At 43.1% G+C, this 27,933-nt stretch overlaps 1 protein-coding gene across 1 annotated transcript; it reads right to left on the bottom strand.

Moving 5' to 3' along the window:
• Nucleotides 1-760: 760 nt before the first annotated feature.
• Nucleotides 761-27,726, bottom strand: gxylt2 (glucoside xylosyltransferase 2). Its single transcript, XM_084348459.1, has 7 exons — nt 27,286-27,726; nt 18,486-18,684; nt 16,026-16,157; nt 6,440-6,691; nt 5,968-6,091; nt 3,465-3,637; nt 761-1,931 (listed from the first exon to the last, which is right to left on the bottom strand). The coding sequence occupies exons 1-7, from the start codon at nt 27,579-27,581 to the stop codon at nt 1,755-1,757; spliced, it is 1,353 nt and encodes a 450-aa protein (XP_084204585.1). The 5' UTR covers nt 27,582-27,726; the 3' UTR covers nt 761-1,754.
• Between the last annotated feature and the right edge of the window lie 207 nt (nt 27,727-27,933).

The raw sequence follows: 27,933 nt of genomic DNA, 5'->3' as shown, positions 1-27,933 counted from the left end.
ATGCATCTGTTAAACCGTGTGATAATATATGAAATATATAGTTCTGTTATGTATCACAGTGTGTGAGTACATGATCTGTATAGGGCTGCTGTATCTATATGTAACCTTTTGTGTGCATCCTTCACCTGCCCACTCAGGGACCAAAGCTTCTGTAAAGCAGATTGGAAAGTCATCAGTCATGTGTCATATTGTTGTGTAGGGCTGCAAGTAATGATTATTTTCATTGTCGATTAATCTGTCTGTTATTTTCTCAGTTAATCAATTAAAGTGGTCAGGGCCACCAATGAGGGGACACACCAGGTCAGCTGTTCAGGGCCCAAAAAGGCCCTTCAAATAATATGCTGAGAATGTGTGACAATGCTCTACAAACAGGTACTTATTTGACAAAACAAGCTGAAAATGAATGTGCAAGTGAGCAAATGTTTGTCCTTGCAGAGCAGCAAACAGCAGCTAATAACAGTGTGACAATATCCCCCCGTGCTCTCAGTATGCTGTGTTATTTTGGTGTTTGCTAATCTGCCGTTCCCCAGGCCCCTGACACGGATTCAACAACTGAAACTGGGTTTAAAGGGACTAAATTAGTTTGAAACCCTTGTGGAGCAGAGTTGGGGCTCTCCCAGGCACTATCTGTATCCTCAAACATTAAACTTTCCTTTTCCTCAAACATGAAAGTGTCTTAAAACAACAAAGACTTTTAAAAAGCCACTGGTGAAACACATACAGTCCAGGTATTCAGTGTAACACATGAAATGAGACCGGGCAGATTGCATTGATTTATTCAGAAACACATGTTGACTGTACGGCCACGTTCAGTTTCCAGTTGAATGATATATTTAGATCATTACAGCACATTGAAAGTAACGCTGCTCGAACATGTGATCACAGCCGACCTCACATCACATTACAAACTAAGACACCGCCTCACACACGCACACACATCTACATCACTCACTTTCCTGTAACAGTAAACATGGCAGACATGAATATTTATATGGCACATAATCAGCTGTGGTATGTCGCTATCTTTAACGCTAGCACTTTTGGTTTTGATTGACTTGGTCAGTGTAGCATCTAACGTGGACCGTTCAGCCCCTAACATCATTCTGAAAGTGCATTTTAACATTCGGCATGTGACATTACAATCCGCGTTTCCTCTTTTGTGCTGTGTTGAATACTGTCAGTGGCGTTTGGCAGCGGCAGACGGACCAACGACCGGCATCTCTTCACTTTGCAAGTTATCTGCTGGTAAAACATTCACATGATTTCAGAGGAGCGGTTTATGTTCTACTACCTGACGTAGTAAAAGCTTTCCAAAGTCCAGAGTTGGCTCGAGTTCACCATGTTTGTGAGGAAAACAAAAGACGGATTTGGGAGACGCCTTCGTTACTTTCATGATTCTTGATTAAAACACAATAATAATAATAATTCATGCAGTCTTTTCTTCTGCACCGCAGCTTTCCGACGTGTCATCACCATACATGACCGGGACGTGACAGGTTTAAGATGGCAATAAGGCAAAAACCTATTCTACGGCATCACTGACCAGCACTGTATGCTTCTCTGTATACATAGGCATATTACCCGCCCCATCACTAGAGGAGGATTATCATGGTCATAAGACCATTCAAGGAAGTGTTATGTGCTGCAAGAGCAGAGCCGACAGTCGGATCCAGGAGAGGCTGGTGTGACGTAATCCACAGCGAGATGGTCCTCTTTGTTGTCAGGTAAAACAGGGAGTCTTTTTCTCCGTCGGTTTATTTGTGCTTTTTGACGTGTCGGACCACTTTGTCCTCGAACACCTTCTTCATGGTCTTTTCTATCTGCTTGAGGAAGACCTGAGGAATCCGCCCACACAGGGTGTTGACCGTGTCCAGGAACTTGGTCTGGATGGGGTAGAACAGCGACTGGAACATGTTGTCCTCGAAGGGAAACTGCAGAAACAGAGACGTCGTCCTGTGTCAGTTCTGAGCACACAGCTACTTCAGCTTGATCGTTTTTTAATGGAACGTATCACACAGACTAAATGGTATTTACAAATTGTGTCGGCAGGGGTGGGGTGAGGTGGTGCTGCTCTGTATTAATCATAAATTACGACCCGGCTCGTCTTTAAGAGGCTTATCTCAGCGGAGCAGAGGGGGACTGACTCTGCTGCGGGAGAAAACAAATCCTAAATTTAAAAACTGACCCAGATTGTTTAATGCAAGCGAGCGTGAATCTGCATCACAGGGAGAAATACACAAAGCTGCTCTTTTACTGAGCCAAAGTCATTAAAGGGTAAGTACACACATTTTACACATTAAAGTGTGTTTACAGATCTCGGGGAGCACTAATGCATGTGTGAAAAAAGCCATATAATAGCTACCTTTTGTGGCTCCAGAGGAATCTGCATGTAATCTGATAAATTGCCTCCAGTGATGTCACTTAGTGACAAAATTGGATTGTGGGTAATGTAGTCGACAGGTTTTAAAAAAAGGAAGAAGAATGTGTAAAATTCATAAGGCAATATCTCTGGTTCTGGAGTGCCGTGCTGGACCAGTGGACTGCTGATCAAAACCTTGTGCCTACATCACCCACAATGCAACTAAGTGACTCAGTGACATCACTGGATGCGATTCATCAGGCTACATGCAGCTTCCTCTGGAGCCACGAAAGGCTTTATAATACTTTTTTCACATTACAAACTTAAATGTGTAAGATTTGTGGAGTTACCCTTTAAAGGAACAGTCCAACATTTTGCAAATAGGCATCTTAGCATTACCACAAGTCAGAAGAAAGGATTGATGTCAATCTAATGAAATGAAATAGCACACAAGTGTATTTACCAAAATGTGAGTGTGTTTGCTCCACTGTAATTCATGTATGTTCACATTGCCCATAAACAGATGGTATAAATGAGTTTGAGCTGAGAAGGAAAATAAGCTGTTACTAATGTACATAATTTGGCCTTCAAAGCCATATTTACTGGGCTTATTACTCCAATAATCATGTGTTATATATATGTACCATAATACCATTCATCGTGTTACTTCTCTAATACAGTGAACAGCCTCTGTAACCTCATTTACAGCAGGTACTTTGTTCTGCCATAGCAGGAGAGGCACAGGTGTTGCTAATAACATTAACGATGGATAAAAGCAGCAGATCTGAAGCCTGACATGCCTGAATGAACGCAGTCATCGTTAATGTGATTATTACACCTGTGTTTCTCTGCTACAGCATGTCAAAATGTCTGCTGTGAAATCCTCTGTTTAAATCTAAACTGTCTTTTATCTCTTATCTGACTGAACTGTTTGTTCCTGTCATCATTTTTGATCAATAAAACACAAATTGTGTCATAAATACACATGAATGAAAACATTTCTGCTGCTTCCTGTCGAAGCTAATTAGGTATTATTAAATGTTGGGCACAGTAAGTAACATTTTTTTGTGTCAGTAAAGCTTAAACATGTTACGGGGATACCTACATCACGTACTGCATCATAAACTACTTTGAACGCCGGCTGCTTGTCGTCATGGTACACTCCGCGGTTGCCGTGGAGGATGGACACGCCCTCCTCTTCAGCCCCTTTACAGTTACTGCCGTACATGCAGTGATCCGGCCTGTAGTTCCACTGGCAGGGAAAGATGAAGAGACACTCTGGGGAAAAAACACAACACACATCAGTGCTATACAGTACATTACACCATGGAAATACAATGCTAAGACACAGTACGGACAGTACATATGAAGGTTTAAAGGGAACTTTGTGACTGGTAGGTTGCAAGTTTGATTGCCAAGGATACCAAGAAAAAAAAGAAAGAGCCAAAGAACATGATCAGATAAATATAACAATAACAATAAAAAAAAAAACACAATATGATAAAACATTTGAAGTTGAACCTAGTGTAAAAAACAAATGAAAAATTACAAGTGACTCTGCTGTTCAAAGATCCAAGGGGCCACAATTTAGGGCCACAAAACCAGAAAGCAGCCTCACCGGATTTCTTGTTGGACACTTTAGGAACTTCAAAAAGACAAGGCAACAACTTGTTGGGACATTTAATGTGACCGCCATCTCCACTGAACCGCAGCCGGTTGTTTATATGCCTGGAGGAAGTGTTTTTGAAGAGCAAACTGAATTTGCATTATGAAACAGTGGAAAACGTAGACATCAAACAAGCAGCAGTAGGAGGATATGTCGTCCCACAGTGGATATATGGAAATGGAAACAGTGTTCCAGGGTAGAGCCCCATTCAATCTCATGAAAGCGCTTTATATATGTATATATATATATTTATATGTATATGGCTTTAAGAGCTTTTCAGGTCTGTTGTTTCAAAGGTTAGTGTGTTTTAGTCTTTCTCATACAGTGTATTGCACCTTATGGTTCAAAATGTAACAAACCAAAAGTCTTTTTTTTTTCATAGCTACAGATGAGAGGCGCAAAACATATTTCCGGCTGTGGTGACAGAGGCATTTTTTTGCCACACAGCCCAGTTAAGTTCCAGATGGCTCGTGTCCCTCACAGAAACCACACACACAATATGAAGACGAAAGAAGAAAAGGATGAAAGCCGGACCGGTTGGCAACAGAGTGAGGAAAATGTCATCATCCTCTTCTTTACAGCCTGCCAGTTCTGACTGGTTCTTTCTGCCCATCTATCTATTTATTTGCACCTAAAAGAAGGCAAAGACGCCTGAGAACACACTAAATTGTTTACACTGCGAGGCATCGCTTGAGCAAAGCAATCAACTTCCAACTGCTGCAGTACGGCAGCTCAATGGCTTATGCTTATTACAATACAGCTGCAAGGTGGAGATGTGTGCATGCTGTATGTGTGAACATCAAATACACAAAGAAGGACCGAGGTTTGTATATTTGTTCATCTGAACCTGTTATATACAGCTGTATATCTAATAATACAACTCCCCGGTGAAGGTCACTTCATTATGATTTTAATATTTTTTTCAGCAAAAATGAAAATTGGGATGCCAAAGTGGCCATTCCCACTAATCGTGAATCATATTGCAATCATAATAAACGGGCCCCAGGGCTACATTATTAAAGACAGCAGTAATGATAAGCTCCACGTTTCTGGATAAATTGAGTCATTCGTCTCTGATGCATTTTCTGTTAATATCAATCCAGAAGAGAATATTTGTGGAGGGAACAGAAAAATCTCTCTCTCTCCTTGGATATTTATTTTACATTTCAATTATCACATAGTGTAAACTTAAAAAAAACAAATCTGTTCTTAATCTGTTTTGTTTCTTTCTCTTTAAAAATAACAAAAAGAACTGATAAGAGTAGCGGTAAAGTAACTTATCGGTAAGCAGTACTGGGACGAATAGGGACGAGGACCGTTAAAATCTTTACCATATTCATCCTTACATATGATTTTGCAGTCCCAAAACATACATTTCCATTTTTAAACTCATCATGCCCTGATCTAAACAGAAAGCACCACGATCATCTTTTATTAGTGTGTTCTGATTTCAGAACAAGCAATAAGAGGTCAGAATAATGCTCATGGACCAACTGGAGCATTTCTCTGGAGATAGCAGAGAGCTCAAAGCTGTACCGTGTAAAACAAACAATTGATTGGTTGTGTTTTCCGAGCAAACATTTCCAATGCCAACTCCACCGCTGGCTCTGAGCGCTTAATGCCCACATCTGGCTGCTGCAGCTGGAACTCAGTCTGCTGCTGGAGTCTGCTGTTGCCTACAGCCACAGCCTCGTGTGTTTACCGATCCAGAATCATAATGTAGACGGGTTTACTGTCGGTGCAATAAGACACAATTTATGTGGACATGTTGATAGTGTGAAACGGCTGTGTTGAAAGTGTCTCCAGTAATAATTCAAAATGGATTTATATAAACAGTTTGATATTCTGCTTATGCCTTCGATAGCGTTTTAAAGCTTCATACTGTTTCAGTGTGATAACAATATGTGTTACGATCATTATAGATGACATGTTAAACATGTACCTGGGTTGTAGTGGAAGATAATGTTGAGCAGATCCTGGTCCCCCCAGGTGATGTGGTTCTTGTACTTCTGATAAAGTGGATGGAGAAGATCCTCCCACGACAGGCCACTGGGGATCATGCTGTTCTGAAATACCAACAACCACATTCACTCACAAACAGCTCAAGAGCGGCACTTTTTTCTCTTCTTCCAAAAACACATCATCAAAGGAGGAGCACATTTACATTCCCACTTCCAATTGCAATCTGCTGGCAGTATTGAGAGCTGGGGAGCTGCTAAATTGAGTTCTGAGGGCAGAAGTCTGTGATGCTAGCGTGGTAATCAGAAAGCTTCAATCACGGCCCACTCAGAGCACTCAGCCTGTGACTTCAGCTCATCGAAAAAACCCTTCAGAATGCAAAGAGGAAATCGCAGCTCACTTTTAGCTTTCCGCTGGTCAGAGTGTAAGCAAATACCACTCTGTTTTGACCTTACTTTGAACATGGTGCTGCGGATCCTCGTGAGATTCATCAGCATGACACCGGAGTTGACCCCCGTGACTCCGTAGAAAGGGTGGCGTGCAAAGCGGCTGTACCAGCCGATCTTTGGGACCTCGTGCTCCGGGGCCATCGCTGCCAGCTGGGTGCTGTTGAAGGACTTGAGGAGACTCCAGATGTCGTCCATGGGCCGCAGGAAGAGCACATCGGTGTCTACGTAGAGTAACGAGTCCACGTCTTTCAGGATGACCTGGGAGGACACAGTTACAGGCATCAATAGAGTGTTTATGACCACATGTCAAATGTTTCACCATAAAACTAGACTGGGCGTGATTACCATGTTAGCTTCATACACCTCGTGAAAGTGTTAACCTTGGAGACGGAAAAAAAAGAAACGAGTATCTCGCAGTATCATACTACACTGTCTTAGGTGCACCTCTTCTTTTTGCACAAGCAGCTTGCTGATTCAGACAGCGACTCACATATTAATAAAACATAACCATAAAGTATGCAGAAAGCATCAAGATGTTAAGTTCAGATCAGATCAACAGAATGTCTGAGTGGGGGATTCAACATCAAACAAAAACTAATATTTTACAGCCATGCTAGCTGCTCTTTGAAGCGGTACAAATACAGCATGCTCACATTTCTTACATGTTAATGTTTGGCAAATGTAATGTGCAATACTAAAAAAAAGTACAAGTGAGGTTGGTGGGAACATCATTAGTCTTAAGTTGACACACGATTAGAACATTTGGGATTAAAGAGTGTATTTATCTTCACTCCTGTTTATCAACCTGACTGCAGCAGCAATACACTGTCAGGTGTTCATGCACTGTAATGTTGACTGGAGCTGGAGGGGAAATGTTCTTTACTTCACCAACAGCATTACAAAGAAGAGAGGGGGGAAAGAAGAGCGAGAACTGGAGTCTCTGGTAAGTGATCAGTGAGAGTTGACTTGAATTCAAACACACAAGGGTTCACCACACTAACTATAATTCATTCTGAGGGGGGAATAAATGTCTGTACAAAATATAATAACAATCCATTAAATGGTTATCAAGACATTTCACTTAAAACCAAAAATGTCATGTTGGGATTCACAGCAAAAGTCACCACGGTCAGTTTAATATAATGGCTGTGCAATCCATCCAGTATCTTTTGAGATATTTCTGTTTGGACCAATGTGGTGGGAAAACTGCTACTGTGACTAAACACTCAGCTGAAATAGTAAAACTTGACGATGTAAACATGCTGCTGTATTTTTATATACATATATTCATGAAGATATTTTCTTACAGTGTCATTATACACCTCCCTGTTTGCACAAACAGCTTGCTTTCTGAGACTTTGATGCACTCACGTATTAATAAAGGATGCAAAATCTATCGGTGGCTGACAAGGATAGAAAATTAAATTGTTATTGTTCCAATACTGGATTTTCAGCCAACAGTTGCATCTGATAATGTGGATCCTTGGCTGTGGAGACTTGGCTGCAGACTAGGGACGCCACTCAAAATTGGCTTTCTGGTTGGACACGCACGCACGCACACACATATACACACGGTGGAGATCAGAGGAGAGGATGACTGATGCCTGATAGCTGTTCGCCAGCTGTTACTGCAAAAGGCATGCAGCCTTAAGTCCAGGGGCATAACTATTAATTGGTGTAAGTACAGTAAGTTATTCTAATAGTTTAAATAACCCATACATGCTTGTCAACTGTCATTCGTCTACAAATTTAAAAAATAATTAAGGCTATTACAAACAGATTGGTTGCATCTGTTAAAGCAGGGATGGTGAAGGCTCTATTAGTGTTGTGTTAGAAAAATAAACTTGTCTCTTCATATTTTTGCTTTTGTACGATTAATATTATCTGTAATTGTATCGGTATTTGCAACCACAGACATGATAATTATTGCGATGCAATTCCATAATGCATCTAATAAAATAAAACTATGAACCATGCAAACAGCATCAGGAGTATCATTCCAGATCCATTAAAGTGAATATGTGAGTGTGGAAAAAGTGGGAACTTAGGGACTTTGTTAAACAATCACAAATGAATTTATGAAGACCAACAGATCATTGGTTTTATGCCCTGACATGTCATTTACATTTTTAATTCTTCTTTAAAAAGACAGGTGTATTTTACAGCAGCAACTTCACTTCATCCTGGCGTTTTCTTGCAAGTTAGGGTTAGGCAAGTTCAATAGTCAGCAGTCTCACAACGAAAGGCAATTTGTAAAACGTGGACCAGAATGAGCGACATCCAGCTAGTCTGCAAGAGCATTGGTGTGTGCTGTGCCAAAAGGCTAAACAGTGGAAACATTGCAAGGATCCTTGTTGCGCCTGAACAGGGACTTGAACCCTGGACCCTCAGATTAAAAGTCTGATGCTCTACCGTCTGAGCTATCCAGGCTCTTCCAATGCATCTTAGGTGTTTTTACCAAGACCAACACGGTTCCACAGTTAACTGATGACGATTCCCATTAGGCTTCATGTCTTACTATCGAGTACATGTTACAAGTGGAGCCAGGATCCCACATTGTGGTTACTCCAAAAAGAGAAGGGAGATTGCTTTTTGTCGCTTTCATCAACCATGATCTTGGCCAGTTGCTGTGTGGCGCCACATCCACCTTTGAAAATCAGCAGTCAAACACCCATCCAACGACAAGCACTTTGTAAAACGTGGACCAGAATGAGCCACATCCAGCCAGCCTAGACGGCTGTTACATTGCTGGGCGAGAGGCCTTCATGTTGGCTTTGAAATCTCTATCATGACATCTTTACAGTCCCTCAAGAACGTGTTGTTGCTTCACATAGCGTAGGTGAGCTTTGCCGAAACCCGGGACCTTTAGATCTTCAGTCTAACGCTCTCCCAGCTGAGCTATTTCGGCAAACACAGCGGTACAAACCTGCACTTTTCACCGCTCCATTACATAATGAACGTGCCCTGAAAAAAAAGTCTTAATACGTTGCATTTGGTAGTCTACCCTTGAAGCCTTTGAGTTTGTCCAGTGTCAGCCAAAGTCCAGGATTCCCTGAGCCAATTGTTGGCTGATTAAGGGCTTGCAGAAATCATGTTTCAGCCTAAATTCTAATGGACCTCATTAGAGAAAGTCAACAATTCAAGAATATGCACTAATCTCAATGTTGGTTCATGAATGTTCAGCAGTTGGGCTGAAAGTTCAATCTGCAAGAGCATCGGTGTGTGCCGTGCCTTTGCGAAAGGCTAAACAGTGGAACCATTGCAAGGATCTTGTTGCGCCTGAACAGGGACTTGAACCCTGGACCCTCAGATTAAAAGTCTGATGCTCTACCGTCTGAGCTATCCAGGCTCTTCCAACGCAGCTTAGGTGTTTTTACCAAGACCAACACGGTTCCACAGTTAACTGATGAAGATTTCCATTAGGCTTCATGTCTTACTATCGAGTACATGTTACAAGTGGAGCCAGGATCCCACATTGTGGTTACTCCAAAAAGAGAAGGGAGATTGCTTTTTGTCGCTTTCATCAACCATGATCTTGGCCAGTTGCTGTGTGGCGCCACATCCACCTTTTAAAATCAGCAGTCAAACACCCATCCAACGACAAGCACTTTGTAAAACGTGGACCAGAATGAGCCACATCCAGCCCGCCTAGACGGCTGTTACATTGCTGGGCGAGAGGCCTTCATGTTGGCTTTGAAATCTCTATCATGACATCTTTACAGTCCCTCAAGAACGTGTTGTTGCTTCACATAGCGTAGGTGAGCTTTGCCGAAACCCGGGATCTTTAGATCTTCAGTCTAACGCTCTCCCAGCTGAGCTATGTCGGCAAACACAGCGGTGCAAACCTGCACTTTTCACCGCTCCATTACATAATGAACGTGCCCTGAAAAAAAAGTCTTAATACGTTGCATTTGGTAGTCTACCCTTGAAGCCTTTGAGTTTGTCCAGTGTCAGCCAAAGTCCAGGATTCCCTGAGCCAATTGTTGGCTGATTAAGGGCTTGCAGAAATCATGTTTCAGCCTAAATTCTAATGGACCTCATTAGAGAAAGTCAACAATTCAAGAATATGCACTAATCTCAATGTTGGTTCATGAATGTTCAGCAGTTGGGCTGAAAGTTCAATCTGCAAGAGCATTGGTGTGTGCCGTGCCTTGGTGAAAGGCTAAACGGTGGAACCATTGCTAGGATGCTTGTTTTGCCTGAACAGGGACTTGAACCCTGGACCCTCAGATTAAAAGTCTGATGCTCTACTGTCTGAGCTATCCAGGCTCTTCCAACGCAGCTTAGGTGTTTTTACCAAGACCAACACGGTTCCACAGTTAACTGATGAAGATTTCCATTAGGCTTCATGTCTTACTATCGAGTACATGTTACAAGTGGAGCCAGGATCCCACATTGTGGTTACTCCAAAAAGAGAAGGGAGATTGCTTTTTGTCGCTTTCATCAACCATGATCTTGGCCAGTTGCTGTGTGGCGCCACATCCACCTTTTAAAATCAGCAGTCAAACACCCATCCAACGACAAGCACTTTGTAAAACGTGGACCAGAATGAGCCACATCCAGCCCGCTTAGACGGCTGTTACATTGCTGGGCGAGAGGCCTTCATGTTGGCTTTGAAATCTCTATCATGACATCTTTACAGTCCCTCAAGAACGTGTTGTTGCTTCACATAGCGTAGGTGAGCTTTGCCGAAACCCGGGATCTTTAGATCTTCAGTCTAACGCTCTCCCAGCTGAGCTATGTCGGCAAACACAGCGGTGCAAACCTGCACTTTTCACCGCTCCATTACATAATGAACGTGCCCTGAAAAAAAAGTCTTAATACGTTGCATTTGGTAGTCTACCCTTGAAGCCTTTGAGTTTGTCCAGTGTCAGCCAAAGTCCAGGAATCCCTGAGCCAATTGTTGGCTGATTAAGGGCTTGCAGAAATCATGTTTCAGCCTAAATTCTAATGGACCTCATTAGAGAAAGTCAACAATTCAAGAATATGCACTAATCTCAATGTTGGTTCATGAATGTTCAGCAGTTGGGCTGAAAGTTCAATCTGCAAGAGCATCGGTGTGTGCCGTGCCTTTGCGAAAGGCTAAACGGTGGAACCATTGCAAGGATCCTTGTTGCGCCTGAACAGGGACTTGAACCCTGGACCCTCAGATTAAAAGTCTGATGCTCTACCGTCTGAGCTATCCAGGCTCTTCCAACGCATCTTAGGTGTTTTTACCAAGACCAACACGGTTCCACAGTTAACTGATGAAGATTTCCATTAGGCTTCATGTCTTACTATCGAGTACATGTTACAAGTGGAGCCAGGATCCCACATTGTGGTTACTCCAAAAAGAGAAGGGAGATTGCTTTTTGTCGCTTTCATCAACCATGATCTTGGCCAGTTGCTGTGTGGCGCCACATCCACCTTTTAAAATCAGCAGTCAAACACCCATCCAACGACAAGCACTTTGTAAAACATGGACCAGAATGAGCCACATCCAGCCCGCCTAGATGGCTGTTACATTGCTGGGCGAGAGGCCTTCATGTGGGCTTTGGACTCTATCATGACATTTTTACAGTACCTCAAGAACATTTTGTTGCTTCACATAGCGTAGGTGGGCTTTGCTGAAACCCGGGATCGAACCAGGGACCTTTAGATCTTCAGTCTAACGCTCTCCCAGCTGAGCTATTTCGGCAAACACAGTGGTGCAAACCTGCACTTTTCACCGCTCCATTTCATAATGAAAGTGCCCTGAAAAAAAAGTCTTAATATGTTGCATTTGGCAGTCTACCTTAAAGCCTTTGAGTTTGTCCAGTGTCAGTCAAAGTCCAGGATTCCCTGAGCCAATTGTCGGCTGATTAAGGGCTTGCAGAAATCATGTTTCAGCCTAAATTTTAACAGACCTCATTAGAGAAGGTCAACAATTCAAGGAAATGCGCTAATCTCAATGTTGGTTCATGAATGTTCAGCAGTTGGGCTGAAAGTTCAATCTGCAAGAGCATTGGTGTGTGCCGTGCCTTGGTGAAAAGCTAAATGGTGGAACCATTGCTAGGATGCTTGTTTCGCCTGAACAGGGACTTGAACCCTGGACCCTCAGATTAAAAGTCTGATGCTCTACCGTCTGAGCTATCCAGGCTCTTCCAACACAGGTCATGTGTTTTTAGCAAGACCAACACAGTTCCACAGTTAACTGACGAAGATTTTCATTAGGCTTCATGTCTTACTATCGAGTACATGTTACAAGTGGAGCCAGCAGGGTTTCAAACCAGTTCAAATAATATTCACCAAAAATAAAGATAAAATTAAATACCATTCTTCGAGGACTCAACACAAAACAACAAAAGATATCAATTCAGTGTGTTACAAAGCTCTGTTTCTCAAATCTGTCCCGATTAAACCCTCCTCACCAACAAATCAATAAAGAGTCTCTGAAAAAACAAAGAAACCAACATCTAAGATGCTGTCAGAGTTACTTCCGGCAGCAGTCGGTTGAAGTGTCCAAAAGCACAGCTGTAGGCTACCGGTGTGCTAGCTGAGTCGTCTTTGAAGAGTTTTTTCTTCAGATGAGAGCAGGTAGGCAAGGGTGGAGAGAAAAGAAGTACTGGGAGACTCGCTGATCCTGCTTTTAATCTTTGATGATCGAAATTCAAAGCTCATTCGATCAATTCTTGACTTAGAATTGAAATCATGACACACCTAGTTGTAAAACCTTCCTTGAAGGGGTTTCCATAAGACTGATGTGACACTGACATGACACTGTCCTAACCATGAAGGAGTCTTCATGAATGTTCATGACTGTTAACCACCATTGAAAATCAAATCATTGACTGAAAGACACTTAAGGCAACAGTCATAAATATTCATTAAAACTCCTTAATGTTCTGTACAGGTGTCATATTATGATTGTGTCTCACGCACACCCCTTCAAGTAAACTGGTTCCAAAAAATGCTGACTTCTACTGTCTGTTCAGAACAATAATATGAGTTAAAGATGAGATAATTACTTCCTGTATTCACTGATGAATTGTGCTGTCAGTGAATGGTAGAAAAACTACTGTGTGAGTTTGGCTGAGATAAGATTTAGTTTTCACTCTTCACCAGCAGCCAAACTTCAGAAGTGAGAAACTTTGCGAGTTTGAACTAGATTTCTGACAGCCTGAAGTGACTCCCCAGTTTTATAGTGAGTACACTTACAGTTACAGTTGTACCAGTCCCAATAAGCTATTAAAAATATGCAACATGGACGGACAGAGGGTCGGACTGCCTCTATGGCAAACTTAGAATGCTGCTAACTGGGATGATAAGAGGCCTAGGGTCATTAAAGACAGAACCACTTAAAGCCAGTGGGTGGAGCTGAGTGGTAGTAAGAAGCCACGCTGCACTGTGTCTGACCATGAACTGTGCCTGCTCTTTGTTGGATTATGTTGCTGACAGCAGCGAGGAGGAGTGGTGTGACAAAGCAGCGATCAATACCAACAAGCCCTGAACCGAGCGGTAACCCACTGTTTCAACAACATAATTTAATGTGTGCGTACACCCAGCTATGCAGTAATAGGCACTGTGGACTAGACTCCCTGAGTAGGAGAACACAAATTTCTCTGACGAATACTGCTGTGCAGATGGTGTGGTTACACTCTTAAAAACACAGTCCGTCCACACTATGTGCATCAAAGTTTTCTCTTAGAGCTTTTATCCATGATGACCTGACGTTAATAAAAAGCAAGTGTTCCGTGCCACTGAAGGCTCTCAGTCATCTAGGTCATGGTAACTCTAAGTGCTGCATCATAGGCAACTAGACATGTTTCAGTTTCTTGAAGCCGTTTCACCTCTAATCCAAGAGGCTTCTTCAGTTCTAACTGACTGGAAGGGAGCTGCAGGCTTTTAAACCCTGTGGGGGAGTGGTCACCCTTCTTCATTTTCCTGCACAGTTTGGTCGCGAGTACAGCCATGGGACAGAAAACATTGGATTAATGGATTAATTTAATACAGGAAACGTTCACATGTAATGTCTTTTTAATGTCAGTGTGATTCAATAATGAAAGGGCCCACAGCAGGTGGTTGATGGATAGTGAACGAGGCCAGCACCAGGCTGCCACCTCCCCCACCCCTCCGCCCTGCACTGCCCCACTGCTTAGTGGAAAAAACAGCTCAGTGCTGCATATGTTACATGATTTTAACAACCACAACCTGAATGTTATGAAATAAGGCTGTCACTTTTAATTCAATATTCAACTTTCAATCAAACGTGAAAAAAAAAACCCAAAAAACCTTGGACTGTAATTTGCACTTGCGGTCCAGCAGAGGGTGATCTTATAACTCCCCATCAACTGAACCTATTGCACGCCCTATTGAGCAATCAGCAAACTAAGCGAATAGAAAAATTAGTCTGTTTGCACACTTTGTAAAAAGCAGTAAACTCATTGCACGACTTTCAAAACTTGTCAGATCACTGTCCTGTTCATGCTACACAACTTTCTACCGTGTCATCAACAGTCTTACAGTCATTGTGGTTTTCACACAACGTGACTGATCAGTGTGAGGGAGCACACAGACGAGACAAGACACAGGAATGACACGTTGCAAACAGTCCAGCTCGACTGTGTGCTCATTTGCAGTGAAAAAACAAGTAAGGCAGCGCAGGAAACAGAAACGAGCAGAGCATCGTCAATCGCCGACCTTGTCTAACTTCCTGCTTTTCCCACACTTACCTTCAGAACCCATTACAGAAGCTCGTAAAATGATCACCATTAAGATAGCACCATTTAAATGCAACGATATTCAGTGTTCTCTACGGTTAAACACATAATTCTCATGTTTCCTGTGCTGTAAATGGGCTGTAGTTGTCTTTCCCCTGCGCGCTCCCTGAGCAGTGCTGAAATTTAGTTCCAGGAAGCGTCTCTTCACCAGAGCAGGGAGAAGAGCAGACCCAAAAGCAGAACCCATGACAATGGACACAACACCTTCAGTTACGGGTTGTTAAGTTCTAATGGTGGAAAAAGGCCTACAGCAGACAATTTTTCACTGGGGATCACAAAGTATGTGCAGGTCCACTGCCGAGCCAGGCTGAGAGCTCGGTGTAGAAGGAGTGTAACAGACATCTACGTGATGTTTCTGAATCAGTAGGGAGCAACCCAGTCCTTTACATAATTCAGACTATTGTAGAGGAAGAAAGACTCCTATGAGGCTCTCAAAAGGTATTTCTCACAGTCAGTATTGAATGTTCTCCGTTGCCTTGCAGCGAGACAAACACCTATAGATCTGTCTGACCCGCAATATGTTCATTACATGGTAAGTGAGCTGGCTGTGATTTCAATGAACGCAAGCAGAAAAAGAAAATCAATAGCCAAGCACAGCCTTGACGTGATGAAATTACTGGATTCAGTCTCTGGAGGCTGCTTATTAGTTTAGTAAATGCTGCAGAAAAGGTGTGAAATCATCAATAATCACACAAGTAATTAGTTAGAACTATGCTGTGGGATAAAATTAAGGCTAGAAAAATGCTGTACAAGTAGAAATGAAAAATGGATTAATGCCAATTTTTTGTCTTCACACTGGTTAATGACATTATGCATGGTGAGGATATGAGAGCAGATAAGTGCTGCAGCCTTACGGGGAGGAAGAGTCTCTGAGCAGCACAGGGCTTGAAGAGCTTCTTCCACTCGTCGGCGTTCCCCACAGAGAAGGTGATGGGGTAGATAGTGTAGTGGAACTTGGCTGAGACGGCGCGAGGCCACTGGTTCAGCTGGAAGTAAAGAAACACATCACATGTAATACAGAGGAAGTGTTGAATGGATTTCTTAAAAGGTTTAGTGAGGGAAAGTTTGTAAATTATAAACAACCATTATTCTGAAAGCTAATCTGTCTGTCTCGTAAAGGCGGCCGTTTAAGACAATGAAGTCATGTCTCGTGGTGCCGAAGCGGTTCTGTGTGGAACACATGCAGCCTCCAGCTGTTGTTTTGTTTTAAAGCTACAGTCGAAACAGGTCCAGAGTGTATTGCTAAAGCTTGTGTTATCTGACCAATTAAACGCTGAGTCCCCCTGTAATCATCAGTTTAACAGTTTGGCCCTGAATGGAGTGAGAACCCTGCAAGCAGTTGGCGTGGTTTGTGCTGACGAGGACAAGAAACCGAAGGAGAGACAACACTTCTAACTCCTTCAACACACATGCTCCAAGACTCAATCCCATTTCCAATATTTACCCCTACCACTGATTTTTGCCCCTCAGAAGAGAGTTAGAGACGGGTAGTGGTTGAAATCTCAATCTATTAAATGGGACAACCCTTCAAATATCCTCATTTGTCATCTATGGCTTTTATACAAACAGACGTGACCAGATGTTTCCAATATGCCGTCTTCAGCTGTGGTGATTTCTCTTGCGTTATTGTGTCAACCCTGGTATTATCCTGCTGCCATTTGCCATTTATATGATTGATGATAGGAAGGCATGGATGCTCTCAATTTGTTCACAACTTCACACCATCGATCAAGTCATCAAATGAAAAAGAACGGCGCCTCATTACCTGGCCACTAGCGGTGCCACTCAGCACTGAAATTGAGGAGCAGTGCAGCAACTTTGCTGCTGGACTAAATTTTGGGTGTCATATGCCATCAAATTCATCAAAAAGCATGACAGTAAAGCACAAATCAGCAAAAACCATGTAATGTTGATGAGCTAGTTAGCTACCAAGACATCAACCAACTAGTAGAGATTGCATTATACTTGTTATAATGAAAAAGACCTCACAATATCGTTTTAAAGTAGAGCAAGACTGATATGCAATTTTCGGGGCCGATGCCGATACCAATGTTAGCGAGTCAAAAATTGCGACATTGACATGTCTGCTGATATACACAATATCCTTCAAATGTGGTTATCAAACACTATTGTGACAAAGACATATAATGGAGGCAGGATATTTAACAGTTTATCAATTAACTTTAATTATTTAAAATGGCAAGAGCGCACTGAAAAAAACTTGGCAGGTATAGGTATATTAACGGTCGCCCGAGTTATCCATCTGACAGAACGACGTCATAAGCGATTAATTAACTAGTGGACAACCTGCCCTCGCTCCACACCTCACATTTACTGACATTTGCAAACATAAACACACTGTGGCCTCTCCTATTTAATGTAGGCCTGCTTACTCTGTTGTTTAGTACAAGCTTGTAAGTGCACCTGGTTGTTTTGATGTCTTTTTGTACCATGCTGGTTTCGACAGGCTAAATAATTACCGACAAGTTTCCTCCACACGCACTCACTTGCTTGAGTCTCACTCTCAGGTCATCAAATTCCAAGGCTTTGCCCCCCACACCCTCCACCCTACATGGCCATTGTGTGGGAAACACCGGAGGGCTCTGTAGCCCCAACACTTCGCCCTACCCATCTACTCCTATAGGCATGAACGCGCAAAACAGAGGGGTAGGGCTGAGTGGTAGGGGCAAGGAGTGCATAGGGAGCCTGTGTCTCTTAACACTGTGGCCTGACTTCAGCTCCTTGCTGTACATATGTAAGTATGTAGGCTTACTTACCACAACTCCCTGTCTTTCACAAGGGGATTTTTTCAACATGTGGCAATGATTCACCACGCACATGAAGTCAAGCTTGCAGGTTCAGGGTTTGGATTTAAAGCTGTTTAAGGCACTTTAGGTGCTCAGCTGAAGTGTTGTTAATAGACTGTTAGTTACAATATCAGTGGAAGTAATCAAAACCATGCCAGGCGCCTCTGTAAAGGTGACTTTGAAGTGATACACGGTCGGGGGAGGAAAAGCAGAGTGTCTTGATGATATATTACACACCAGCCTTGAGATAAAAGGGTTGTGTGTCTGTAGCAGAGTGAGTCAGAGAGGCAGAGTTAAAAACCGCTCTGATCTTGATATCATCTATCACAAAGAGAGAAGCAATGTTTAACATGCGCTGGATTAAATCAGAAGTCAGAGGACTCACTGAAGAAGTTTACATAGAAACTACAGAGTGATGCTTGTCACCAAGGTCTTTGGGTTAACACATTTGATCTTGCACCTTTGCACTGTGTACATGAGGACATCAGGCCAGTGCAGGATAATTACCTTTTCTTTAAACTGTGGAGCCAAAGGGTCCTCGGCAAAAATGTGAAACCTGATCTTCTTGAGACTGAACAGGAGGGCTGATTTGACCATGGTGAGGGTCTCATCCAGACGATTCCCACAGGCCACCACAGCCAGGTGCATGACCTCCTCTACCCGGGTGCGCTTTGCCACAGGTCTGGCAACATGACTCCGCTGTATACTAAAACAGACACACAAAACAGGAATTAAAAGTGTGCTAAGCTGCTAACAGAAGAAGAGAAAACATAAAATGTGCAACACATGATTCAAACTGAACACAGGAACAATGGCACAGTATCTCTTCAATACATCAGCTGAACAAATGAAGTGCACAATGAGCCGTTTTTCTTCAGCCAACAATGTCTTCAGATCTTAATCAGTCAAGGCCAAGAGTGGAGAGAACGGAGGGGGTGTGGATCTGCTGACAATCAGTGATTTCACAAACCTTGTTTCTCTCTCTCATCGCCTGTAAATTGGCCTGTTCGCTGCAGAGCTGGTGAAGAACAGTTTGTTCTCCACAACAGATGTACTCAACTATGCTTGAGTCAAAACATACAGACTAAAGAAGAGTACAGAAGAAGAAACTTGTGTTCCACATTAGGTTTGACCAAAGCAGTATTTTGAAGGTTGGTGCCCATATTTCTTATTTAGTAAGGCCACGAATTTCTGATGGTTTGTGGTAATATTTAGCTACACATACATGCCCAAGAATATTCCTATACAAAAATCCGTCAAATTTTATAGCAATCCAGCACCAATCAGATATTGTTGTGGGTGGGACTTTGTGTGAGAGAATGCTGGAACAGAGCAAAAGTAGCACATTTTATAAATTAGCTTATTCTATCAACAATCTGACAGAAAAATCACGGATAATGATAATCGGAAAAATGCTGCCCGATAATCAGCCAGGGCCAATACTCGGTATACTCCTAATATTATATATAAATATATATCATATATAAATATATACACTCAAAGGCCACGAATACAAATAGCTGTCATGTTTAAATCATCTTACTGACTTGACATCTCTGTATTAGCTTGAGCTAGCATTAGCTTGTGTTAACAGGACCAGCGGCATTACAGCAATAAATGCTTAAGGTCTCAATTAAGATACTTTAAAGTAAACGCGTCAAACCATGAAATTACAAAGTTTAACTGGAAGATACCAACTACTGTTCACTATCCACCAGCTGTTGGTCATTAACACTCAACAACTAAAGGATACTGAAGAATGCCAACATAATGCAACAGTAGCTTAAGTAGAAAACAAAACATTTTCAGGAAACAGGCTGGATATATGTTAGCTAACATCAGTCACCATGAGCTACTAGCCATAAAGTCTCTGTACAGACAAGGAAAGGCTGGAGCAGCAAACCCCTGAGAGTATGTAGATGAGCCTGGCTGTGTTTTGTTGCTTACCAATACAACGTTTCATTTGTACGAGGACGAATGTTTGTGTCTTATTTCAGAAGTCACTTTGCAGATGCATTGTACAATATAAATTTCATACACCGAAAATGTATGCATGTCCAACTGGGTAATATCCTGCCTGTGTATCGGGCAAATGTATCCGTTAAAACACTTCCACCTGCGACCAAGTGCGTCCAATCTCAGAGCACAGCAGCACAGACTGTACGCTCTCCTCACCTGTCAACACGTCACCGCTGAACAGTAACAGCGTGTCACTCCATCAACACGTCAGGAGCAATGAAAATCATTTTGGACATAACGAGAATCAAGACAGAGGAAACAAGTGAAGCATTCAAGAAAACAGCAGACCGCCAGATTCATCCTCCATACACAAGGTGTGAATACAGGATTTTCCTCGAATACCTGACATATGTGCCTTGATATTGTTTAACACTGCCTCCACACACTATCCAACACACATGACCACTTTGTTACCTCTGTAGCTCCGTTCCCACTTTGTTCTCCCATGCTCAAAGGCAAGGAGGTTATCTGATGCAAAAACATGCTCTCTCTGCAGAGCTCGCACTGCTGTAGAGTTAAAACACTCAGCAGGGCAGAGCATCTCCCACTACGATAAGGAAACATTTGTACAATGGGGGAGCCCGGAGCTAGGCCGACATACTCTAGTCGTCCTCCACGTACACACTGCGTGGGGCCGCTTGTAATAACAACATGTTCAGCATAATGTTATGTTGTCATAGCCGTAGGGAAAGAAAACTGGCGCGCAAACAAAGAACCTTTTCTTCAGCGTGAAGCGTTATTTGGGAGAACAGTGGAAGTCAAACGGTTTTAAGGCGAAGGAATGCAAATACCGAACGGCATGGATTTCCTCCGAGTCTGGAGGAAGCTGAGAGTCTGCCATAAAAGGGATGGGAAGAGAGGAGAGTGAAATTTGACAGGTGGGTTGCAGGGCAGTCTCCAAGCGTGACACTTCGTTTTCTGCATGGCTGGGGGACAATGATGGAGCGCAGATTAGGATGAATGAGAAGGTGCTGAGAAATCTGTCTGCCACGCTTCAAAGGCCGATGCTCTGTCAAGGTTGTTGAACACACATTCCTATTTTCCCCGCAGAAAATACAATCCATATCTCCTACATGACTGTAATTAGGTTGCATTTAGTCATGCAAAATAAATGTCCTTGAAACGGTTTTCTGCGTAGAATCAAATGACAAAACAAGAAAGAATCTCTTTGTTGTGTAAAAGCGCAGGCTGCACACGTGATATTTTGTGTCATGGCACTGTTCCTCACATCTGGGAGCAGTCAGAAAGCACAGAAGAGGTACAAAGGGATTGAATTCATTACTGGCTGCAGAGTGAGCATAAGAGGAGCCCTCTGCCTACAAAGCACCACAGCCAGCCCTTTTAAATCATGTACGGAAGAGAAAAAAGCAGCACCTTCAAAGATAATGTCAAAGAAATATGTGCATGTACAGAATGTAGGGCCGGAGTACAAACTACACCAAAGAACACCTTGAAGGCATTTAATTAATCAGCACACAACTGGGCCATTTGCTGGAATCATACCTAATATGTTCACTTTGGGTTGAACCAGCGGGAATCAAAGGTAGGAACGTGTTCCCATCATGCCCTTCGTCTGCAGGGGGTAGAACAGAACTCAGCTCTTCGAAACAGGCGCAAAATGTTACGCATCATGACAACGAAGCCGACAGACGCCTCTTCAGATTGATCGACTGGATTCAGCTGTGCTGCCAAGACGTGGCAAAGCAAAGAAAATTCAGAAACTTCAGCAAATCAGCACTGACTGGTCGTAAATAGCTGACGCAACCACAGCCGGCTGATTCACACTTTTATGAGAACCAGATCATCTGTTTTCTTTTCCTTCACCCTATGAGATGATTTGCAAGGTCTAACAGAAACGGCCTCGACCAAATATTCTGCAATACGCATCAGTCGTAGCCTATATTCACCCAAGATGATGATTTGGTGCTCATTAGGGCTGAAACGAACAATACATTTTTTGAATAATCTGTTAATCGTTTTCTCAAATACCTGATAAATTCTTGAGTCTGTAAAATGTCAGAAAATGGCAAGAAACGTTGATCGCTTTTTTTCCAAAGCCTGAGGCGATGTCCACAAATGTCTTGTTTTGACCGCAACCCAAAGATATTCAGTTTACTGTCATAGGGGAGGAAAGAAACCAGAATATATTCACATTTTAGGAGCTGTAACCAGAAAATTTTGGATTTTTTTTCTGTGACTCATTATTAATATTATCATCTTAGTACAAGTTGAACATTTTCTTCTAAAGTGTGAGTTCCACTGGGAAAGCTTGAGCGGTAAGACAGATGGGTAGTTAACAACCGATATATAACCCGTATAGCAAGTGTCTTTGGCGTGGCAAACACAAATGGGAAACTGGAGGTGGTCATTTTAAGCGAGCCTGCACACAGACGTGCATCATTGTCGAGAATTTGGCATGGACATATTCTGTTTCCCTGTGCGGGGCGGATTCAAAACATGACTGCATTCACTTCCCTGATTGCCAAATTTTGGCTAACTTATCTCAGCGGCTACAGGTATCAACTGACAACCGAAGTTGTGTACCTGTGTCTCTGGAAATCAGAAACAGGCTTGACCATTGGCAACAGCATCACCTGAATGCATCTAATACAGAGCTTGAGCCCCACCATAGCGCTCCTTCGCATTTCAGTCAGTCTGTTGTGCCAACCCTGAATAACCAATCATAAGCTGTCACTAAAATTAACTCGTGTACAGCTCCACCCCACTGAACGCTATGTTGTTGACTACATTTCAATTATTGAAAGCATCACCAGCACCAAGAGATTCATTTTCCAGAATTCAAAATAGACCCAGATTTCAACTACAAATTAGTCCCATGAATAATTCATCAGTCAACTCTTCAATGTTTTCAATTAAATGATTGTTTAATCTGTAAATGAAACAATGCAAATTCCAATTTCTTGGAGCCCAAGCTGACGTCTTCGAATTGCTCGTTTTACTTGGCCAACAGTCCAAAACCAAATGATATCCCAATAACAAAAATATAAAATAGAGAAAAAAACAAATACAAAGTTAAATTCTTGGCATTTTTGCTGTAGTTAATCAGGTTTTTCTGTTGATCAGCCAATCAATGAATCAGCTAACTGTTTCAGCATTTGCTGGCTCGTTAACAGTCAGGAAAGGGTTATCTTTGTACTTCCAGGAAAACTTCTTAAGAAATACTGGATTTTTACCCAATGTAAGTTTTCCTTTTTTTCTACTTTCTCCTTCCACACCCTCTATGACTCATTCACTGGTAATCCACGAGTGAGTTCGCCAGTGTAACAGACAGATTTAACTGCCCCGATGAGGCTCACACAGGCACCCTCTCCAACCACGTCAGGCTTCACAGGCAAGGAAGGAGCTTTCAAAACAGCAGAGAGAGTGTTCAGTCATGCAAGGTGACATTTTTATTGCTATGCATAATGCCAGTCTGAGAGAGTGACTTCTTTACTGCAGGGGAACACTGCTTAACTATATTTGAAGTGACAGGGCAAGGGATTTGTTTCAACACAGAGTATTGACACTCTAATCCTGCATATGCAGGCATTAATACAATGTAACTAAGCTGATAGAGGGGTTACATCTGTGTTATTCTGAATCTGAGACATACTGAAGGTAATAAAGAGATCAGAGTGGAGGAATGTGGGATTTAGAGCTAAAGGCTCTGTTGTGAGGAATCACAGGTTTTGATGTTTAGAACTGCAACCAATGATTATTACCTCCACCAAGGAGGAGGTGTGTCCATTAGTCGATTGGTTGGTTGGTTGGTTGGTTGGTTGGTTTGATTGGTTCTCCAACAGCTCAAGTAGATGGGGACTTGTTTTGGTTTGTTGGTTGGTTGGTTTGTCAGCAGGATTACAAATAAACTACTGAATCGATTTCCACAAAACTTGGATGGAGGATGGGTCTCGGTCCAGAACAGACCCCATTTACTTTTGGTGCGGACCTGGAAAAAGGGATGAATCCAGGAATCTTTTCTCATTCTTTAACAGTTCCTGTCAGAATTTCCTTGAGCCTGAGATGACATCTTCAAAACTGATTAATCAATTAGTCTAGTGTTTCTCAAAAGTGCTTCTCATACTGCACTAAGTCCCAGGTTAAGGTAGCTGTTGGCCCCAGGCTAAGGTAGCTGTTGGCCCCACATCAAGGTAGCGGTTAGCCCCATGTTAAGGTAGCTGTTAGCCCCAGGTTAAGGAAGCTGTTAGTCCTACATTAAGGTAGCTTTTAGCCCCACAATAAGGTAGCTGTTAGCCCCACATTAAGGTGGCTGTTAGCCCCACGTTAAGGTGGCTGTTAGCCCCACGTTAAGGTGGCTGTTAGTCCCACGTTAAGGTAGCTGTTAGTCCCACGTTAAGGTGGCTGTTAGTCCCACGTTAAAGTGGCTGTTAGTCCCACGTTAAGGTGGCTGCTAGTCCCACGTTAAGGTAGCTGTTAGTCCCACGTTAAGGTGGCTGTTAGTTCCACGTTAAGGTAGCCGTTAGTCCCACGTTAAGGTGGCTGTTATACCCAGGTTAAGGTAGCTGTTAGTCCCAGGTTAAGGTAGTTGTTAGTCCCACGTTAAGGTAGCTGTTAGTCCCAGGTTAAGGTAGCTGTTAGTCCCAGGTTAAGGTAGTTGTTAGTCCCAGGTTAAGGTAGCTGTTAGCCCCAGGCTAAGACAGCATTCACACTGGCACAATCTTGGCAAATTCCAAAGTAGGCTAACCCCAACTTTAGCCTTGGGATTGCTGGCCCTGGTCTGGAGCAGGGTTAGCCCCGAGCTTGTGGGGTTATCTCCTGAAAATCAACTAAACATGGGGCTAAAAGATGCCAGCGTGTAACAAGGCTAAAGTAAACAGAGCAGTAACACAACATTCTAAAATGTTACCATTAGCTGTGCGCTCAGACCGACAGTGTGCAGTGTGAATTGTATAGCCCGAGGCTGAGGTTAACCCTGAGTGAACAATCTGTGTGTCAACAGAGGCTAAGGATAGCCCTTGGCTAAGGATATGTAAGAACTGATGTAAGAATTTGCTGCTTTTCTTTGACATGTATGATAGTCAATGAGGAGTCTTTGGGTTTTAAACTGTTGTTTGGGGAAAAAAAGCAATTTGAAGTCAAGTGAGGCAGTCTGGCCATTTATAATATGCATTAATGCACATTAGTAAAGGCGTTTGCGGCTAGGCTAAAAACAAGGCTTACCTAGTCAGCTGCCGCCTGCATTTTGGACGTAGTGGAGGCTCTAAAAACTGACATAAAGCCCTCATTTTATCTGCCGGGAGCCGGGAAGGCAATCAAGTGACATTCAAGACGGTCAGAAAGGTTTTCACTGATTATAAAACCCTAAGTGTCAACATTACCTTAAAAACTTTTTGTCTGACCTGCAGTCCAAATAAACCCCAAAGATATTCAATTTCAAACAGGATAAAAACAGAGAAAAGCAGCAAAATGGAATTTGCAAATGTTCAAATTCACTGCTTACCAAAGTTGTTTGAGATTCTTTTTCTGTCATTTCACTAATTGATTAATCATCTGAAGATGTCTGTCTGGAGTTGGTGTCCGCACACAGTGTACAGCGGTACAGTATGTGTGTGATGTCTGGGGGGGCGGCAGCTGGAGCTCTTCTCTCTATTTTTGGCTGCAGGAAGTAGTGTGATGTGTCAAGAGGAAATGATATGATTGGGAATAACAGGGATGTTTGTCTATTAGGCATGCTGCACAGGAAATCTGTCCACGGCTCAGATTTACAGATGAAGAGTGTCGGGCAGCAGATATTAAAAAAACAGACCTGGACGGGCGGTGTGTGTACACACCTTTTTAATGAAATGTCTGTCTGAGGAGGCAACAATGAATCGCCCTGGCATGCATCCTATAAAGGTTTCCTTCCCTTAAATCAATTATTTCGCCCTCTGTGTGCACATACAGCCCTGTTATCCCTACGAGCCACACTAACAGCAAAGGCTTGTATGTGTGTTAGTTGAAAACTACACCCTATTGTTCAAAATCCTCTGGCTTTTATCTTCTAAACCAAACATCCACCCGATTAGCTCATGCAATTAAACAAGAAAGTTTTCGAAAGGCTTTGGCCAGATGCTCGGTGTGTTTCCCTCCTAATCGCAGCAGTCAGTCTTGAGCCTTTTCCAAACCTGTTAGTGTTTTTTTTCACGGCCACCGGTGACCCCTTCCACCCCATCTCCCTTATCAGTGCCGAGCACACACGGAGGAGTGTGGTTTCTGGGAGGACGCAAAGGTCCTTTCTCAACGTAACGCCTTGATGGCTTTTATCTAACGAACAGTGTCCCAAAGCTCCAGTCGGGCTTTGGAGTAGAATACATATTATTGCCTGCCGGCGGAGCGGGTATCTCAACAACCACATCCCGGCTATTATGGCATCGCCCGGCATTCAGCCCAGGGAGGAAATTTCGAAGGGACGTGTGAGGCTTGAATTAGAAAAGCTGGAAGACATAATAAAAACGCTGCCATTCTCGGACAGAAATAGCAGCTGACAAACTCTTGCCTTTTGTCTAAATCTGAGAGGGCTGGTGGCTTAATCAGAACGAGCCTGGGTGCCGCTTTCTCTTAAAGAGGAGAATCACACCTGACAGCCTCTTCACTCCTACGTGGATTGTTTTTGACAGACTTTGACGAGAGAGCCGAGAACAGGATGGGTTTCCTTTCTCTGTCATTTCCAGTCATATCTCTCCACTGTTGCATCATTCTCTGCTCATTTGCATTCCCTGTTAATGGCAATTAATGTCTTTCAAGGTGACCTTTAAGGCTTTAAGGTCTTAATTAAAGGCCTCAAGGGTCAAATTATGAAGATCTAGAGGTCAGGTGATGATTTATCACTGTGGCTTGTTTGGACGTCCTCTCTGCAAATCCAGCCAACATTTCCACATAATCACATCGGTCATGCTCCCTTCTCACATTTCAGCCCCAGATCAGAGCTGCTGCTGATTGAAGCAGCGTGATTCACAACAAGATCACAACAAATGAGGAATAAAATAACGGATGTGGGAGAAAGAGCTCGTGCCAACACGCATGTTGAACGTGTCCCCTGACAGATGAGCCTATTGTGGAGGCAGCGTCCTTGAGCACAATGTAGGCTGTTCTGATGGAGGGAGCACGTCTGCTTTCAAAAAGAAAAAAAAGGGCAGGATTAAACACTGACACGTTCACCCTGCAACTTCCTGACAGGAAAGATGAGATTCACAAACACCAAGTTGTTCTTGATGCTTTTGTGGGAACAGTCGTGGAGGAAAAAAGGGAAAAAAGGCTCCAACTGATCGACTGAAACAAACAAACTCACCTCTTCGCATTCACGCCGGCCCCTCTGTTCACCGCTCGCCCCTCTTTCCGTCTCCTGAGGAGCTCCTCCGCACGCACGCCGACTCCCGCCGACGGCTGCTTCTTCCTCGCAAACTTCGCCGCAACATCGCGCCCGTGCTCCGACGGCGACGGGGAAGAGTTGCCGTCCTCCTCCTCCTCCTCCTCAACAACTTCTCTCAACAGCGGGTCGTCCGCGGCGTTGCCCCCCCAAAAGTACAAAAGTAGGAAAACTCCCAGGCACACGGCGATCACAACTACTTTGCCGTGGAACCGCATGGCGAGAGCGACTTGTTGCGGCTGTAGGAGGCAGACGGGGCTCCGCTCATGTCTGCGGCTGAGGGAGAGCGGCCCGAGTTGACATTTTGTTACCGCTCCCCGCTCGCATTTTTCTGCAGATGATGATGGAGAGCGGAGAGGGGCTCCTCATCGTCCATGGAGGATTACACCGCGGAGGCGTGGCTTATCACGCATTACCGTAATGATGGCAGTATTAACGCGCAATTATATTGTAATAACCCTGTAAGGGTGGCTGTGGTAACAGTGGTATTAATGTGCACTATGAATTATTTTTTATTCATGCTTTTATAGGACACCTTTACGAGTGTTGTAAAAAGTACCCTAAAGTCAT

This window comes from Pagrus pagrus (assembly GCF_965226575.1).
Source record: "Pagrus pagrus genome assembly, chromosome: 3".
Classification (NCBI taxonomy): Eukaryota; Metazoa; Chordata; class Actinopteri; order Spariformes; family Sparidae; genus Pagrus; species Pagrus pagrus.
The sequence above is the reverse complement of the archived record's forward strand: the minus strand, read 5'-3'. Positions and strand labels throughout refer to the sequence as shown.

Coding starts and splice junctions, on each gene's coding strand:
- gxylt2 (XM_084348459.1), bottom strand. CDS start 27,581: ATGCGGTTCCACGGCAAAGTAGTTGTGATCGCCGTGTGCCTGGGAGTT. Junction 16,158..18,485: donor CTCCACAGTTTAAAGAAAAG/GTAATTATCCTG, acceptor CTTTACTTCCAG/CTGAACCAGTGGCCTCGCGC. Junction 6,692..16,025: donor CTCAGAGACTCTTCCTCCCC/GTAAGGCTGCAG, acceptor GTGTCCTCCCAG/GTCATCCTGAAAGACGTGGA.